General features: G+C 43.3%; 1 protein-coding gene and 1 pseudogene across 6 annotated transcripts in view; one reads left to right on the plus strand and one right to left on the minus strand.

Moving 5' to 3' along the window:
* The first annotated feature begins 114 nt into the window (after positions 1–114).
* LOC118363327 (uncharacterized) overlaps positions 115–19,021 on the plus strand; it is a 33,383-nt gene continuing 14,476 nt past the window's right edge. For 3 of the 6 annotated variants that reach the window (XM_052489307.1, XM_052489309.1, XM_052489301.1), the window contains exons 1-8: positions 122–1,448; positions 3,579–3,743; positions 4,881–4,984; positions 5,094–5,244; positions 7,181–7,325; positions 7,622–7,659; positions 7,825–7,902; positions 8,281–8,414. In XM_052489307.1, coding sequence (XP_052345267.1) covers positions 1,175–1,448; positions 3,579–3,743; positions 4,881–4,984; positions 5,094–5,244; positions 7,181–7,325; positions 7,622–7,659; positions 7,825–7,902; positions 8,281–8,348 — 1,023 coding nt within the window. In that variant the 5' untranslated portion in view covers positions 122–1,174 and the 3' untranslated portion in view covers positions 8,349–8,414. Of the gene's footprint in view, positions 1,449–1,732; positions 2,883–3,236; positions 3,294–3,578; positions 3,744–4,880; positions 4,985–5,093; positions 5,245–7,180; positions 7,326–7,621; positions 7,660–7,824; positions 7,949–8,280; positions 8,415–13,719; positions 14,259–19,021 lie in introns of those variants that run through there. The other 3 variants (XM_052489316.1, XM_052489331.1, XM_052489326.1) reach the window with 3 other exon arrangements.
* LOC118363186 (cyclin-dependent kinase 5 activator 1-like) lies at positions 9,329–12,621 on the minus strand (annotated as a pseudogene).

Genomic DNA, 19,021 nt, shown 5'->3' on the forward strand with positions numbered 1-19,021 from the left:
CATACTTGAGTAAAAGCGAAGATACCTTAATAGAAAATGACTCAAGTAAACGTGAAAGTCGCCCAGTAAAATACTACTTGAGTAAAAGTATTTGCTTTTAAATATACTTAATTATCAAAAGTAAATGTAATTGCTAAAATATACTTAAGTATCAAAAGTACAAATAAGAGTATAGATTGTTTCTTATTCCTTATATTAAGCCAACCAGACAACACAATTCTCTTGTTTTTATTTATTTATGGATAGCCAGGGGCACACTCCAACACTCAGACATAATTTACAAATAAAGCATTTGTGTTTAGTGAGTCCTCCAGATTAGAGGTGGCATGCATGACCAGGGATGTTCTCTTGATAAGTGTGTGAATTGGACCATTTTCCTGTGCTGCAAGGCATTGAAAATGTAACTAGTACTTTTGGGTGTCAGGGAAAATGTATGGAGTAAAAAGTACATTCATTTTCTTTAGAAATGTGATAAAGTAAAAGTTGTCATATATAAATTGTAATGTACAGATACTCAAAAAACGTACTTAAGTAGTTCTTCAAAGTATTTTTACTTAAGTACTTTACACCACGCTCCCTCAACGTCATCAGGACAGAGAAACCAGACACATGCTCATTGCTCACATGGCGCACTCCGAACAAAAGACAATGAAAAAATGGACACCTAGTAAATTATTGTTATGAAATAAGCCAAAACCAAGTGTAGCAGGTTGGGAACTCTGCAAACAACGTTTCCAAACTGAGAACGAGAATGGTAAATAACTGTAATGAATATATGCATTGACAGAAATGAATGTGCCCAAATTGCGGGCTTCCAAAAAAGGCATTGGCCTATAAGCTTGTGATTTGAAACAATCCACAGCTATTTGTTTAAAGAAGCTAATGATCCTTGATTCCTTTGCGGCTAAGTCATGCTTTCTGGTGAAGTATTTTATTTATTTCTGTATAGAAAGGAGTAATTACACTGTATATAAAGAACAAAATGTAAACGCAACATGCAACAATTTCAACAATTTGACTCTGTTATATTCATATAAGGAAATCAGTAAATTGAAATAAATTCATTGGGTCCTGATGTATGGACCTTTCGGTTACTGGCCCAACGCTCTAACCACTAGGCTTTCCGTCCCAGTAGCCATTGAAGGTGAGCATTTTCCCACTGAAGTCGGTTACAATGCTGAACTGCAGTCAGGTTAAGACACTGGTGAGGATGACAAGCACCCAGATGAGCTTCCCTGAGATGTTTTCTGACAGTTTGTGCAGAAATGATTTGTTTGTGCAAACCCACAGTTTCATCAGCTGTCTGGGTGGCTGGTCTCAGACGATCCCGCAGGTGAAGAAGCCGAATGTGGAGGTCCAGGGCTGGCGTGGTTACACGCGGTCTGCGGTTGCGAGACCAGTTGGACGTCCTGACACAATCTCTAAAACGAAGTTGGAAGCGGCTTATGGTAGAGAATTTAACATTTAAATTCTCGGGCAACAGCTGTGGTGGATATTCATTCAGTGAGCATGCCAATTGCACGCTCCCTCAACTTGAGACATCTGTGGCATTGTGTTGTGTGACAACTGCAAATTTTGGAGTGGCCTTTTCTTGTCCCCAGCACAAAGTGCACCTGTGTAATTATTTTGCTGTTGAATCAACTTATTGATATGCCACACCTGTCAGGTGGATGGATTATCTTGGCAAGTGAGTGCTTTAACCATATTTAATAACAAATGGTAAATAGAAGGTATGTCATCTTTGTCAGATTGCGTCTCTTTATACGCAGAGCCAGGATGAGAAATGGCACAGCGGTGGGTCCAATAGGGAAGCATATGGAAATAAATGTGCAAAAATGCTACAAACAGAACAAAAATATAAGCGCACGATGTAAAGTGTTGGTCCCATGTTTCATGAGCTGAAATAAATGATCACAGAAATGTTCCATATGCACAAAAAACGTATTTCTCTCATATGTTGTGCACAAATTGGTTTACATCCCTGTTAGTGAGCATTTCACCTTCTGCTACCATTTCTGTCAAGCCGTCTTCTTCGCATACAATTTGATGCATATGTTCGATAAATCCACCATATGCACCACACAGAACGCACTGCAACTGCCTCTTCAATACAATGCTGCAAGGCAAAAGCAGCGTTCCATTAGAAATGAATGTACTTCTGGTGTACCGAAATGACGCTGTAAGTGTGATGGAGGCATTGGTTGCTGTTAGCTTCGTCTTGCAACTAAGGGATTCTGTTGGGATACAGAACCAGAATCCCTTCTTAGTTGCGGCAGAATCCCTTAGTTGCGGTCAAATAAGCTAGTTCTTTGTGTGTGCAAGGTGTAACTTATCCAAAATAAACAACTTGAACACCTTTTCTGTTTACCGCCAGACGACTTCTGGTTCATGTGCATGCGTTGGATCTGCACTACGAGCTTTATTGAGCATCCGACGCTACATGCATGGGCTAGCATCAAAGTGAGCCAGCAGTGTCACCAGGCACAGCTTTGTGGCTACAGTTTCACCAAGGTGTACATAATGGAGCTGATCCATCTTATGACATTTTCATATGCTAAAAACTCTTGATTTCCATGTATTGCATGTGTTTGATAATGTGTTTAGCTCTTGTCGGTATGAAGGTGGTCAATTTGAAACAAGCCATACTCCAGGCTTAGAAGGAGCCTCGTCCCATGTGGCTCCCTTTCCACCTCAACCTGGCAGGTCAGCTGACTTGTGTTGATCATCCATGTAAATGTATGTGATGTGGATGATTTCAGGGTATGAAATAAGTCATTTCTTTATTTCCCTATGTTCCAGAGGCTCTTATGGAGCAGGCAATGATTGGCCCTTCTCCCAACCCGCTCATCTTGTCCTACCTAAAGTATGCCATCAGTTCCCGGGTATGGTTGACATTTTGAAACCCATCGTTTATCCTATACATAGCGTCAAAATAGACATATGATCTGTATTCTTTGGATGTAGCGATATTAAAGGGTTAATCTTCATATTCTGCACGTAGTAGGAAAGGCAATGTTCAAGATTGGCTAGTGTGCTTGATTTATTATGCACAATAATTACAAATGGAAATGTCTTTCCTCAGATGGTGTCTTATTCAAGTGTACTCTTAGCCATCAATTTGGCCACCTTTTTATACCTCTCTGGCTAATACCAACTGTCTGACCACTACTAGACATGCATACTTTCATCGGCTGACAACTTGTCTGACAAATGCCCCTGTTTGATGATTTCTCCAGGGAGCTCTGCGTCAAGTCCCTGTTGTAGATTCTGGACATGTGCTCTCACTGTCTCAGGTGCGCATCCTTTCATTAGTCCTTCCTTTAAATTGGGCATTGGTGTTAGCTCTGGAAAATGTTTCATCCTGGCTCTGCGTATAAATAGATGCAACCTGACAAAGATGACATACCTTCTATTCACCATTTGTTATTAAATATGGTTAAAATACTATTCGGTATGAGTCTGCTGCTCGAATAATTTTCTCAGGGCTAAAGAGAGTGAGTGCATTTCTGATGTCAAGTCACCTTTTCATATTGAAAAATAATCTGCAGAATAATCCCAAACCTCAATTTGCATGGTAGTGTGGTTGCTGACAGGCTGTGCCTGGTACTGCGAGAGGCTCGGGGAGCTGGGGCCAGCGGCCAGCACTGAAGCCAGCCATAGGGCCTGCCAGGAGAGGCTAAGGGACCTTGTGAACAGGACCAAGAACAGGGCCCTGGTCCACATCGCATGCCTGGAGAACCAAGGTCAGTCAGCAGCTACGGAATCTTCTAAGGGATTTTCCTATCACTACTTGTGCTTGGCTGCATTTTATTGTGATCAAACTGAAATGACAGTAAAATATTAATATTGTTGTTGTAGCATTTGATTGAATGGATTTCATTGGTATTGTTAGAGTTGCGTAAATTTGAATCTTGTATCAGGATAAATATAACAATGAGTCACCGATTTTATACTTTTTATACTATGTATTTTTTATTAGCTATGTAATAAATGGCAAATGCAACTTTCGTATATACGGGCTCACTGTAATGCCACGCAGGGCAGAACAGAGAACTTGACAAGATGTACATAAACATTTGTTCTTATACTGTGATAGACATAGGCCAACAGACGGGTTGGAACTATCACAGTAGAGGCTGGGTGTGGTTTAAACTTGCCCAGCCTATCTCAGGCGGGTCCCCGCCTCTTGGCGCTTCTTGGAGTCCTCCCTCCATCGATGTATAGATCCTTACTGTTGTGGTATCACCCCCTAGTTATAACAGTTGCTCAGTTCCTGCTATTGTGTTGTTCAGTATTTTTCCATCTCATCTCACTTTGTAAGATACAGCAAGTCACACCAGGTGCTCAATATTGTTACATACAAAAACAAGGACAAAGCATCTGCTGGGCTGTTATCTACAGTTTTGCAACATGCAGGTCACACCATGTTACTCAGTTCTTGTCACACACAAACAGGCAAGTAGCAAGCAGTTGTTTAATCTCATAATGATGCTCCAGTGCACAAATGCAGACACCTCACACAACCAACATCAGATAATATTTAATCATATTTATGCTATATATATATATATGCCATTTAGCTGACGCTTTTATCCAAAGCGACTTACAGTCATGTGTGCATACATTCTACGTATGGGTGGTCCCGGGAATCGAACCCACTACCCTGGCGTTACAAGCGCCATGCTCTACCAACTGAGCCACAGAAGGACCACTATGCTAATGGCTATAATGTAAAATACAGAATCCAACAGTATGTTTAACTCCACATCATATCTGAGGGCTTGGCTCCGTCCATTGTATGTGTATTCTTTCAGTTAGTAGGATAAATCTTACTTTGTCTTATACTGATTTTGTGCTTTTCCCCTGATATGTTTTAAAAGCCTCCTGGACCAATGTGGAGCAAGCTTTTCTCAAAGTGACAGAGGGCCTCAACAGTCTAACCAATCAGACACTGAGAGGCAAGCTGGAAGTGTGTATTTCATTGGTGAGAATGTAGCACTTTTGGAGCAGAAGCCATTGCCTTTGTAAACAATAATTGAAGCCACAATGGCTGTTTTAAAAAAAAAAATCATCTGACCTATCTTCCCCCTCAGTATTCCTACGATAGTGTTGGAACAGTCCGACCCCCTGCGTCACTCATCGTTCCCCTCGGTCCATGCCTTCATCATGCTGGAAGGAACCATGAACCTGACGGGGGAGACTCAGCCACTGATGGAACAGCTGATGATGATCAAGAGGGTGCAGGTGAGCCTTGATTGGTCTAGAGCACGGTTTCGTAAATATTGGTCGGGACCCAAAGTGGGCCCTGGCCATGTGAGAGGTGGATCTCGAGTAGTGAGAATACATCTATAATCACACACTATTTATACTTAATTTGGATCACGGGAGGACAGTCAATTTATAATTTGGGTTCTTGAGCTGAAAAGGTTTAAGAACCCCTGGTCTCGAGTTAACGTATGCAAAGCATATGCGAGTTTCACTTTAAATTGAGGTAAAATTGTAATTCAGTTTACTTTCTGAATTGAAATGGAATACAGACCCCCCCCATTGCGGTGCGTTCCCCTGTGCAGCGTATCCCTGCGCCACGCTTTGTGTTGGGGATCTGAAGACGTGTTTCACTGGCCTCATAGTCACCAGAGGGCACTGAAGAGCTTGAAGTGGACCGCCTTCACCATCCTCGAGGTACTTCTCACAATGAAGGCCGGATAGTTACAGGATGTGAATGTTTTATTTTCCTTGGAGCCCGTGAACCATCTCTCATCTCTAGATCCCCCCCCATGTTCTCCTCAGACTGAAGAAGTATCCCCAGGGAGAGAACGTACAGTACAGATATAGTGCCTGAGTTATTCTCTTGACATCATAACAATCAATGGTTATAATGTCTGTTTCAAGTTTATTTACCAGTAAAAAATACATTGGTCATATTACTCAATCACCACTGAATGAAATTAATGTAGGCTAGTGAATACTGCTGGTCTAGTCTCTGTCAATCTGCAGCAGGACTTCATGGACGACGTGAACATTGCCTTTAAATACCCTCTGAAGCTCACACCACTGCTGGACATGGCTGACGAGCAATGCATGTGAGTGATCCAGAACATAAGAAGCATGGTATCATGTTTTATGCCATGGCATTGTTGAATTCTCGTTTCTGATTGGCTTGAAGGGCATGCTAGAGTGTGCATTATTTCCCTATAAAGCACAGTAGAATTCAATGGTTATAGTTATTGCTTACATGTTCCAAGTGTGAGCTGCTTCTAAAGCAAAAGTCGAATTTCAAACATTGTTGAATTCGATTTTCATAATAGCAAGTTAGGACTGATGGTTTGGTTAGCTAAATAGCAAGTCTGTTTGTTGGTTACCAAAGCAACTAATGTAGCTATCTAGTAAACATTACTTCAGTGGATGTTCAACACATTTCTACCTGTAAATTAACACATCTCTAGTGGCAAATGTGTTTATTTATAGCCATGGTATAAAAGGGATAATCAAGGGAAAGGAGATACCTAGTCAGTTGCTCAAGTTAATGCATTCAACCGAAATGTGTCTTCTGCATTTAACCCAACTCCTCTGAGTCAGAGAGGTGTGGAGGGCTGCCTTAATCAACCTCCATGTCATCGGCGCCTGGGAAGCAGTTGTTGTTGGTAGTTAACTGCCTTGCTCAAGGGCAGAACCTCAGATTTTTCCACCTTGCCGGGTCGGGGGTTCTACCTAGCGACCTTTCAGTTACTGGCCCAACGCTCTTGACCGGTAGGCTATCTCCCCCTTTCACACATTCCTATCACTACATCACTGTCTGTCTGTCAGTGTATTTTTCTCTCTTTCTCGTGTAACCTTCGGGGTGAGGACAGGGTGTACTCCCCACGGCTGAAGACTGCAGAAAATGCCAACATCCAACCCAGGCCTCATCCTGTGAGCCGAGCCCACCGTCACCAACATCCTCAAGGTCCTCCTTCTCCCCATGCCAACCCTACCTAGCCTTAAAGTCAGCAGGGTCATGATGTTCACCAGGAGGTCCATTGCAAAATGTGTTGCTGTGGTGTGTTTTAATGAACACAACGCTGACTTTTACCCGCTACTATATCCCTGGATTAGTACTGATAATAAGACCGTTAGTTCACCTTGTCATGAAGTCATATCACACTGTCATTGCTGTATCTGTCTTCCCCTGTTGTGTTAGACAGTGGATGCAGACCACTCCCATGTCTCCAGAGGGCTTGCTGGTTGTGCCGTGACACATGCTGTCTGGAAAAAGCCTGGACCCCCTCCTGGCTGCATATTGCAGCCACGGGAAAACTCACATCCTTTGCCCGGATGTTCATCAAGTGAGACAGACGTCAACATACTGACATGTATTATATTAAAGTCCATTAGGACAGTTCAATCCACTGTATTGACAGACTCAAATGATGTTACTGTGGAGAGTCTCTTAAAGATGCAATCTGTAATTTGGTATTGGTTACTCCAGCCCCATTCCTCAGCTTAATAGCAAACCAAGTGGCGGTGCAGCCGTTTTGGTTGAAAAACAAATTACGGATTGTGGCTTTAAAGTCCAAATGATGGAAGAGGAACATAATGTTTGCAGGAGATGATTTTTTGATGCTTTGTCTTTGCTCTTCAGGCTGAATGAGTTTCTGAAGCACTTCAGTGGAGAAGGATGTGAGTACATGAGTTAAGAATGTTTCACAGTTCCAGTGTTACTGAGTATGGGACTTTTTGAATGAGATTTTACATTAATGTTGAAGACATGCTGAGTGTGGGAGCTATTGAAACCAATTTAATATTAACATTGGGCACTATTTGTTCTATCTCGTTGCTGCCAAGTCGTCCTCGGTGCGAGCCCTGCTGTTCGACATATCCTTCTTCATGCAGTGTCACGGGTTGCAGACCTACGGATCAGAAGTTGGTCTCACACCTAGTACTAATGCTATCTATCATAGGGATGTAGGTCAGTATTCATAGTGTCACAGAGCAGGAGAGCTGATCTAGGATCAAGTCCCTCCTGTCCATGCCAAATAACAATGACACTTATCCTAAAGAGTTTGCATCATTGTCCTGCTCTTTCAGCACAACACCACTAGGTGGCCAACCACCCAATAGCTTTCTGCCTGTGCTGTCTGAGTGGCACAGCTGCAAGTGGCTTTGCCACATTTATATGATGTGTAGTATGATTCATGTAACATAAGTGTCATGGTCAGAACCTGGTCCTCATATAAATGGATGTTATGTCCCCCACTCCCTATTATTATATGATATGAATCCATGTTGCGACCCCTCAAGGTGATCCTGTCGGACCTCAGCCCCTCGGAGGAGAGCAAGACCCTGAACCCAGACCACCCCCGCTTTAGGATGGAGTCGGGCAAGGTGGAGAGCCTGGTGGCCCTCCTCAACAATGCCACTGAGCTGAAGCTAGTGTGAGTGATATTTCAGAATCAGACTGTCTTTGTGTTTCTCAGCTGCTGGGTGAAAAAGGAGGAAGGAACAAGCCCATGCTATGGTTAAAATGTTGTTCCCCATGTTCATTTTTTATTCTATTTTTAATTTATGAGCGTAATTTAAACCAGTGAGTCCTTTCTGCACCTTCTCTTTTCCCTCCTAGAAATCTTGGCATGACTCATTGTTTTCCTGAAGCTGTACTGATTGTTTTGTATCGCTGTGTGTGTCAGTCAAATGAAGTGGCACGAAATCTGCCTTAGCACACCTGCAGCCATCTTGGAGGTGTTGAACGCCTGGGAGAATGGCGTGCTGTATGTGGAGGCCGTGCAAGTGATTCCAGTATTGTGTGTCATGGTCTATTTTGCTCTCGAAACCATGTCGACAGTCAACCGTTGAACCACAAAAGTGAACTTGCTCTTGCTGTAGTGGAAAATGAGTCATAGCATATGACCGCTGGCATTATGACTTGAGGTTGCATGTGTGCTGTTTTTAGTCCCTTCCTCATTTAAACCATTCATAAAGTTAGGTAATTTTTCATTTGCGTGGCCTGTAAGCATGTTCAGAGTTCACACACAGTGTAGAAGATAACAGACAACATTAAGGGCAAGGTGTGCATCATGGCTATCTGTGCTGTGGCCTGGCTGGTAGCCCATGTGAGGATGCTGGGGCTGGACGAGAGGGAGAAGCCCCAGACCATGATACGTCAGCTCATGACCCCGCTGTATGAGGAGAACACACTGCAGTTCTACAACGAAGGGTACACACACACACACACACACACACACACAGATGGATGCTTGGTACACACACCAGACCCGGGTTCAATACATGTGTATTTGATTATCATTTAATATTTATTTTCTGTGTGATTGACTATTTTCAAATAATGTGGCCCAAATCAACTACTATTGGAAGTATTTTCGAATAATATCCTATAAATAAATAGCTTACTATTTGATAGTATTTTCAAATACCATGGTTAAATGCATAGAAGTTCATTTGAGTCAGTCTTTTTGAGTGTTTTCAAATACATGCCAATACTTTCCAAATGTATTTCTAAATACTTTCCAATATTCAACTACATATTTGTCTATTCAAATAAGATATATCTGAATACTTCAAAATGTACAGTACCTGTTAAAAGAACACTCAACTTTTTCATTCAAGGGTTTTTCTTTATTTGGACAATTTTCTACATTGTAGAATAATAGTGAAGACATCAAAACTATGAAATAACACACACGGAATCATGTAGTAACCAAAAAGTGTTAAAACAAATCAAAATATATTCATATTTTAGATTCTTCAAAGTAGCCACCCTTTGCCTTAATGACAGCGTTGCACACTCTTGCCAGTCTCTGAACCAGCTTCATGAGGAATGCTTTTCCAACAGTTTTGAAGGAGTTCCCACATATGCTGAGCACTGCTTTTCCTTCACTCTGCGGACCAACTCATCCCAAACCATCTCAATTGGGTTGAGGTCGGGTGATTGTGGAGGCCAGGTCATCTGATGCAGCACTCACTCATCTCTCCTTCTTTTTCAAATAGCCCTTACACAGCATGCGGAGATCATCCTTTCACCTACTCTGCGTCTCACAAAGACACGGCGGTTGTAACCAAAAATCTCACATTTGGACTCATCAGACCAAAGGACAGATTACCACTATACTAATATCAATTGCTCGTGTTTCTTGGCACATGCAAGTCTCTTCTTCTTATTGGTGTCCTTTAGTAGTGGTTTCTTTGCAGCAATTCAACAACGAAGACCAGATTCACGCAGTCTCCCGAGTGGCGCAGCGGTCTATGGCACTGCATCTCAGTGCTAGAGGTGTCTCTACAGACCCTGGTTCGATTCCAGGCTGTGTCACACCCGGCCGTGATTGGGAATCCCATAGGGCGGCGCACAATTGCTACGTCGTCGTCCGGGTTAGGGTTTGGCCAGGGTAGGCGGTCATTGTAAATAATAACTGACTTGCCTACTTAAATAAAAAGTATCCTCTGAACAGTTGATGTTGAGATGTGTCTGTTATTTGAACTCTATGAAGCATTTATTTGGGCTGCAATCTGAGGTGCAGTTAACTCTAATGAACTTATCCTCTGCAGCAGAGGTAACTCTGGGTCTTCTTTTCCTGTGGCGGTCCTCATGAGTTTCATCAAAGCAGTTCAAAGCTTTAGCTCTGTATGGATGTTGCCTGTAATTGATGGCTTCTGGTTGGGGTATGTACGCACGGTAATTGTGTGATGTGATGCAGATACTGGGACGAAGATGTTGTCAATGCGCTAGTTAATGAAGCTGGTGACTCTGGTTAACTGCTTAATGTTTCGAATGAATCCCGGAACATATTCCAGTCTGTGCTAGCAAAACAGTCCTGTAGTGTAGCATCCGCTTCATCGGACCACTTCCGTATTGAGCGCGTCACCAGTACTTTTTGAGTTTTTGCCGGTAAGTGATTTGCCAAATGGAGGGCAAGGGAGGGCCTTGTAAAAAGTAATCTAGAGTTTTGTCACCTCATTGCACAGGTGACGTGCTGCCTCTCGTTCTTCAGGTCGGCAAACAGCTGGAAGAAGTAGTGCGGGTCCGTTTTCATCTGGAGCATGTTGCCACTCATCAGGTTGAGGAGGGACAGGCAGTGGTCCCAGGAGATCTCCCTGACGGTCTCCACCAGGAAGGGTCTCAGTGGGTAGGAACTCTCGTTGCAGGAGCAAGTCCGGTAAAAGCAGGTGATCACAACGTCCTGCAGCTGGTGCCACCTCCAAGGAGACCACCTTGCAACAAAGCATTAAGACAAAAACCACATTGGCCGGGGCGAGGGTGCTCTGTTTCCCCCAGCCATGGCCAAGCAGGAAGCGGTCCACACTCTGCAGCCACAGTCCTGGGTCATTGGGACAGGTTCTGGAGCCGGGAGCAGTGCTTGCACAGGAACTAACCCAGGCAACACAGTGGCTCGCCAGTGGAGGCCTGGACCATCACCCTCTTGGGTGTGTCAGGGCCACAAAGTGGGAGCTTTCTTGACCTGCGAGGAGGTGTTGTCAGAGCCCTTTACTAGGTCTGGGGTGCTCTGATCCTGGGTGAGAGTGGACAGGTTGGTGCATGACTGTGGCTTCTCCAGGTTCTCGTTGTTGAGGTGGATCATGTTGTTTTGGTTGTTCTAGTTAGGCAGCACCTTCTTGGAGCACTTCTTCCACTTGATCTTGAGCGAGCGGCGCTGCATCTGTTCTTGTCTTTGGAGTTGTTGCTGTACTGAACTGCCATGTCGTGCCCCACTACATTTTCCCACTTATTCAACGCCGTTGTGCATCGACATTAGATTTATGTGTGTTCGTAAATGTGAGAAATATAATACAATTGATTTGTTCCTGTCTTGGCTAAGTAAATGACTTCTGTGTGGCTGCTAGTGCTAGGAAGGCTATTGTGTTGCATTTCAGTCTACAGTGTATGAATAACGTGTTTGCTGATGGTTTTGCATTGATCTACAGTACCAGTCAAAAGTTTGGACACACCTACTCATTCCAGGGTTTTTCTTTATTTTTACTATTTTCTACGTTCTAGAATAATATTAAAGACATCAAAACTATGAAATAACACACATGGAATCATGTAGCAACCAAAAAAAGTGTTAAAACAAATCAAAATATATTTTAGATTATAGATTTTTCAAAATAGCCACCCTTTGCCTTGATGACAGCTTTGCACACTCTTGGCATTGTCTCAACCAGCTTCATGAGGTAGTCACCTGGAATGCATTTCAATGAACAGATGTGCCTTGTTAAAATGTAATTTGTGGAATTTCTTTCCTTAATACGTTTGAGTCAATCAGTTGTGTTGTGAGGGGTGGTATACAGAAGATAGCCCTATTTGGCAAAAGACCAAGTCCATAGTATGGCAAGAAAAGCTCAAATAAGCCAAGAGAAACGACAGTCCATTATTTTAACCTCCGCTGGATCGGTGTCTCCCCGATTTAACATGTTTTTTTCTTTATAATGTTTTACCAGTGTGACGACCCTCCCATTCTGTCTGCCGAATTCTTTCTCTTTGCTCTTGTTTTCCTTAAGTCTTTGTTGAGAGCTTATTGTACTGAGATGGATAAGGATTGGGAGGAGGGGTTGCCTTGGTTACTGTTATCTGCTAGGGAGGTTTCACAGGAGAGCATGGGTTTCAGTCCAAATTACCTTGTGTTTGGACATAGAAGTCCACGCACCCTATCTGTTCTCCAGGATGACTGGAAGTCTCCCGAGCCTCCTCAGTCCCTGGTATCTTATGTGTGTGATTTCCGGCGACGCCTGTACGGCGCTAGTGAAATGGCTAAAGAGAAGCCATCTTCACAGGAGAGGATGAAGGGCATATTTGATCTGGGAACTGAGCCTCGTCACTTTAGTCCAGGTGACGAGGTTCTTGCTCTGCTGCCAATTGTTGGTTCTCCTTTTCAAGCCAAGTTTCAAGGTCCATATACGGTTATGCGTCAGTGCACTGAGCAAAACTATCTAGTTGCCACTCCAGAATGGATTGAAGCACCTCAACTGTGTGAATTTGTTAAAACCCTGTTAAGCACGTTCCTTCAATGCTGAACAGGGGGAGTCTACAAAGGATGGAAAACCTGTTCTTTTGGCTGATACCGTTATTTCGCTGGGTTCTTGTCATGCTAGGTCTGTGCATGTTCCTGGTCCCGACGATTGCATACTGCAGGGTAGATTGAAAAGACAGTCTTCTCACTCAACTACCTGTTGATGGGATTTCTAGGTTTGTTTTCTGATACACGTACAAACTTAGTAGAACACGTTATTGACGTTGGAGATACTGACCCCATTCGTCAGCGGTTCTATAGAGTTTCTTCAGAGAAACTACATTGTCTGGATGCTAAGGTCAGGTACATGCTGAAGAGTGATATAGCAGAGCCTTCTTTCTCCAGTTGGGCTTCTCCATGTATCTTGGTCAATAAACTGGATGGGACAAACAGTCACTAAGCCAGATTAATTTCCTCTTCCTCGGATAGAGGACTGCGTTGATCAAGTCAGAGCAGCTAAGTTTGTGAGCAAATTTGACCTGTTAAAGGGCTATTGGCAGGTGCCACTGACGAGTAGGACACGTGAAATCTGTCTTTATTACACCCTCTGGTCTGTACTCCTATTCGATTGAGTTTTGGCCTGCGTAATGCTCCTACCACTTTTCAGCGACTTGTGAATGTCCATGTGACAGACCACTATTATTTTGTGTTTGGTATTTCGTCCTGTTCTATTGCTCCTGTCTGTTCCCTTCTGGTCTCATTTTCTTCTTTCCTCTTAAAGGTTGCTTCTTGTGTGCAAAGGTTGCTGAGGTCTGGGGAGGACGAGGTTTGCTGGGGCAAGTGGGAGCGTGAACACATACCCCTCATGGATTTGGTACGCAGGCTGGGTCAATTTGGGAAGCAGGCTGGGTCAATTGGTTTGTGATTGGTATGGTGTTCCGGGGTCCTTGTTGGTCCCCGGTTTTATGGGGGGGGGGGGCCCTCATACCCTCCCACTCTGTCTGACAAATTATTTATCTTTGCTCTTGTTTTCCTTAATAGAATGTAAGTAGGCGGAGCTGGGAGGGTCATCAGCAACATGGGACACACATGGATCCGGGTGTGTCCCAGGATAAATGCACCACTTCCCCATTCATTGAGGAGACTCTCTCCATGTAGACACAGATTTTGGTTCTGGCAATTTGCGTTGGCACCTTTCAACACCCCTCATTATCATTTATGCACGCAACCACTCACTTACACTACTGATTACTGACACACATGTCATTGTTAATTGTATTTAGTTTACTTTAGTTAATAAATATATTTTGACATTCCTTATCTCCACGTTGTCTCCCTTTTTTGTTACGAACTTTGAGCCGGTTCGTGACACCAGATCTAATGTGATGTATTTTCCTACATTCATTTCACATTTCCACAAGCTTCAGTGTTTCCTTTCAATTGGTATCAAGCATATGCATATTCTTGCTTCATGTCCTGAGCTACAGGCAGTTAGATTTGGGTACGTCATTTTAGGCTAATTTTAAAAAGTGTCCGTTCCTTATTAAGACATGACGGTCAGTCAATCTGGAAAATTTCAGGAACAAAAAGTTTCAAGTGCAGTTGCAAAAATCATCAAGTGCTATGATGAATTGACTATGATGAAACCATCACAGGAAAGGAAGACTCAGTTACCTCTGCTGCAGAGGATAAGTTCATTAGTTACCAGCCTCAGAAATTGCAGCCCAAATAAATGCTTCACTGAGTTCAAGTAACAGACGCATCAACTGTTCAGAGGAGAATCAGGCCTTCGTGGTTGAATTGCTGCAAAGAAACCATTACTAAAGTACACCAATAAGAAGACTTGCTTGGGCTAAAATACACCAGGAATGGACATTAGACTGGTGGAAATCTTCAAGGCACACTTAACCAGCATGACTACCACAGCATTCTGCAGCGATACTCCATCCCATCTGGCTTGCGCGTAGTGGGACTATCATTTATTTTTCAACAGGACAATCAATGACTCAACACACTTTCAGGCTGTGTAAGGGCTATTTGACCAAGAAAGAGCAGGATGGAGTGCTGCATCAGATGACCTGGCCTCCACAATCACCCGACCTCAATCCAATTGAGATGGTTTGGGATGAGTTCGACCGCAGAGAGAAGGAAAAGTGACATATGTGGGAACTCCTTAAAGACTGTTGGAAAAGCATTCCAGGTGAAGCTTGTCCGGAGAATGTTCCAAGAATGTGTGCAAAGCTGTCATCAAGGCAAAGGGTGGCTACTTTGAAGAATCTAAAATATTTTGGGATTTTAACACTTCTGGTTACTACATAATTCCATATGTGCTATTTAATAGTGTTGTAGAATAACAGCGAAGACATCAATGTAGAAAATAGTCAAAAAAATAAATAAAGAAAAAACCTTGAATGAGTAGATGTGTCAACTTTTGACTGGTACTGTATGTCCCAGAATGTCTGTGGAAACTGCTTTAGGTGCACATTGTTTAATCCCCCTATTTGAAATGGGGGGGTAGAAAACAGTTCATGTCTCAAGCCTCACTGGAGGAATAAATGCGCTTCAAACATAAATGGCCCTTTTCATGTAAAGCTCAACATGAGAAAATGTATTGATACGAGATGGCGCTGGAGAACACAGCTGACGTTTGATGTATTCCTAACCAATTGTGTTTTTTTGTTGTCTTTGCGTTGTTTATCTTATTTTCTACATAATGTTGCTGCTACCATCTCTTATGACCGAAAATAACTTCTGTGCATCAGAAATGCGATTACTCACCATGGACTGGCAGATCACTTTTTTTCCTTTAACGAGTCCGACGAGCCCGACTTGAGTTTTTTACTGCTTCCCCAGGCACAGGCCCAGATCCCCATCATTTGTGTGAAGAGAAGGCAGAGAAAAAGGGGCCAGAGGGCGAGCTGCCTTCTGAAAATTCGTAGGCGATTGTATAAACCCCACTTCCTTCCATTCTGCTAGCAAATGTGCAATCTTTGGAAAATAAAATTGATGACCTACGCGGAAGATTAAACTACCAACCTGACATTCAAAACTAATCTCATATGCTTCAGGGAGTCGTGGCTGAACAGAACAGCGGCATCTGGTAAGACAAAGGGCGACGGACTATGTATTTTTGAAAATAACAGCTGGTGCACGATATCTAAGGAAGTCTCAAGGTTTTGCTCACCTGAGGTAGAGTATCTCATGATAAGCTGTAGGCCACATTATCTACAGAGAGAATTTCATCTGTATTTTTCATAGCTGTCTACATACCACCACAGACTGATACTGGCACTAAGACATCACTGAATGAGCTGTATTCCGCCATAAGCAAACAAAGGCGCTCCTAGTAGCCGGGGACTTTAAGGCAGGGAGCTTAAATCCGTCTTACCAAATTTCTATCAGCATGTTAAATGTGCAACCAGAGGGGAAAAAACAATGGACCACCTTTACTCTTATTATTCTATCCTCCTGATTCCTGCTTACAAGCAAAAGCAGGAAGCACCAGTGACTCGCTCAATAAAAAAAGTGGTCAGATGAAGCAGATGCTAAGCTACAGGACTGTTTTACTAGCACAGACTGGAATATGTTCCCGGAGTACACCACATCAGTCATTGGCTTCATCAATAAGTGCATCGATGATGTCGTCCCCACCTTGACTTTACGTACATACCCCAACCAGAAGCCATGGATTACACGCAACATCCGCACTAAGCTAAAGGCTAGAGCTGCCGCTTTCAAGGAGTGGGACTCTAACGCGGAAGCTTATAAAAAATCTTACAAACCATCAAGCAGGCAAAGCGTGAGTTTGGGATTAAGATCGAATTGTACTACACTGGCTCTGACACTCGTCGGATGTGTCAGCGCTTGCAAACCATGGCAGACTACAAAGGGAAGCACAGCCGAGAGCTGCACAGTAACATGAGCCTACCAGACGAGCTAAACAACTTCTATGCTCGCTTCGAGGAAAATAACACTGAAACATGCATGAGAGTACCAACTGTTCCGGAAGACTGTGTGATCACGCTCTCTGCAGCCGATGTAAGATCTTTAAACAGGTCAACATCCACTAAGCCGCAGGGCCAGATAGATTACCAGGACGTGTACTGCAATCATACGCTGACCAACTGGCAAGTGTCTTCACTGACATTTTCAACCTCTCCCTGTCTGAGTCTGTCCCCAAGAACACTAAGATAACCTGCCTAAATGACTACCGACCCATAGCACTCACGTCTGTAGCCATGAAGTGCTTTGAAAGGTTGGTCATGGCTCACATCAACACCATTATCCCAGAAACCCTAGACCCACTCCAATTTCCATACCGCTCTAACAGATCCACAGATGATGCAATCTCAATAACACTCCACACTGCCTTTTCCCATCTGGACAAAAGGAACACCTATGTGAAAATGCTATTCATTGACTTCAGCTCAGCGTTCAACACCATAGTGCCCACAAAGCTCATCAATAAGTTAAGGACCTTGGGACTAAACACCTCCCTCTGCAACTGGATCCGGGACTTCCTGATGGGCCGCCACCAGGTGGTAAGGGTAGATAACAACACATCTGCCACGCTGATCCCCAACACGGGCTCCTCAGGGGTGCGAGCTTAGTCCCCTCCTGTACTCACTGTTCATTCATGACTGCATGGTCCAAGCACACCAAGACAGTTGTGAAGAGAGCATGACAAAACCTATTCCCCCTCGGGAGACTGAAAATATTTGGCATGGGTCCTCAGATCCTCAAAAGGTTCTACAGCTGCACCATCGAGAGCATGGTTGCATCACTGCCTGGCATGGCAACTGCTTAGCCTCCGACCGCAAAGCACTACAGAGGTACTGGGCCATACGCACTACCATCACTGGGGCCAAGCTTCCTGCCATCCAGGACCTCTACACCAGGCTGTGTCAGAGGAAGGCCCTAAAAATTGTCAAAGTTTCCAGCCAGCACAGTTATAGACTGTTCTCTCTGCTACTTCACGGCAAGTGGTCCCGGAGCACCAAGTCTCGGTCCAAGAGGCTTCTAAACAGTTTCTACATCCAAGCCATTAAACTCCTGAAAATCGAATAAAATGGCTACCCAGTCTATTTGCATTGCCCCCCCCTTTTACACCACTGCTACTCGCTGTTGTTATCATCTATGCCTAGTCACTTTAATAACTCTACCTACATGTACATATTACCTCAATTAACCGGTGTCCCCGCACATTGACTCTGTACCGATACCCCCCTGTGTATAGTCTCACTATTGTTATTTGTTAGTTATTGTTATTTTGTTATTTTACTGCTACTCTTCAATTACTTGTTACTTTTATTTCTTATTCTTAATCATATTGTTTTAAAACTGTGTTGTTGGTTAGGGGCTTGTAAGTAAGCGTTTCACTGACCACCTGTTGTATTCGGCACGTGACTAATAACATTTGATAACACAATCGCATTGTGTGCACATATGCCGCGTTCATGTGCTAGTCGTAACTAGGAAACTCTGACATTTTAAACTTGCTAACTGGTTGTAGTTATACACGTGACACATTCAACAAGTCAGCAAGTCTGACATTTCAGAGTTCCAGTCTTGCATGTGAACGAGGCATAAAACCACCAAAAGACGCCGCCTAATTGTAAACAAAGCCACTTGTCTGAAGCACCAGCAGCTCAATGCGCTGTTATTTTTTTCTTTTAAAAAACATTTGTATTGGGATGGTCTATCCTTGCATGTAAAACAAGTCACATGGATATAGATGTTTTTATTTTGACCAAGCGTTTTTAAATGGCCTACACTTTTCCCCCAAAATTAACTCTGCAAGAAAAGAAACATCCTCTCACTGTCAACTGTGTTTATTTTCTGCAAACTTAACATGTGTAAATATTTGTATGAACATAAGATTCAACAACGGAGACAAAAACTGAACAAGTTCCATAGACATGTGACTAACAGAAATGGAATAATGTGTCCCTGAACAAAGGGGGGGGGGGGGTCAAAAGTAACAGTCAGTATCTGGTGTGGCCACCAGCTGCATTAAGTACTGCAGTGCATCTCCTCATGGACTGCACCAGATTTGCCAGTTATTGCTGTGAGATGTCACCCCA

Source organism: Oncorhynchus keta, chromosome 3 (genome assembly GCF_023373465.1).
Source record: "Oncorhynchus keta strain PuntledgeMale-10-30-2019 chromosome 3, Oket_V2, whole genome shotgun sequence".
In the NCBI taxonomy this organism is placed as follows: Eukaryota; Metazoa; Chordata; class Actinopteri; order Salmoniformes; family Salmonidae; genus Oncorhynchus; species Oncorhynchus keta.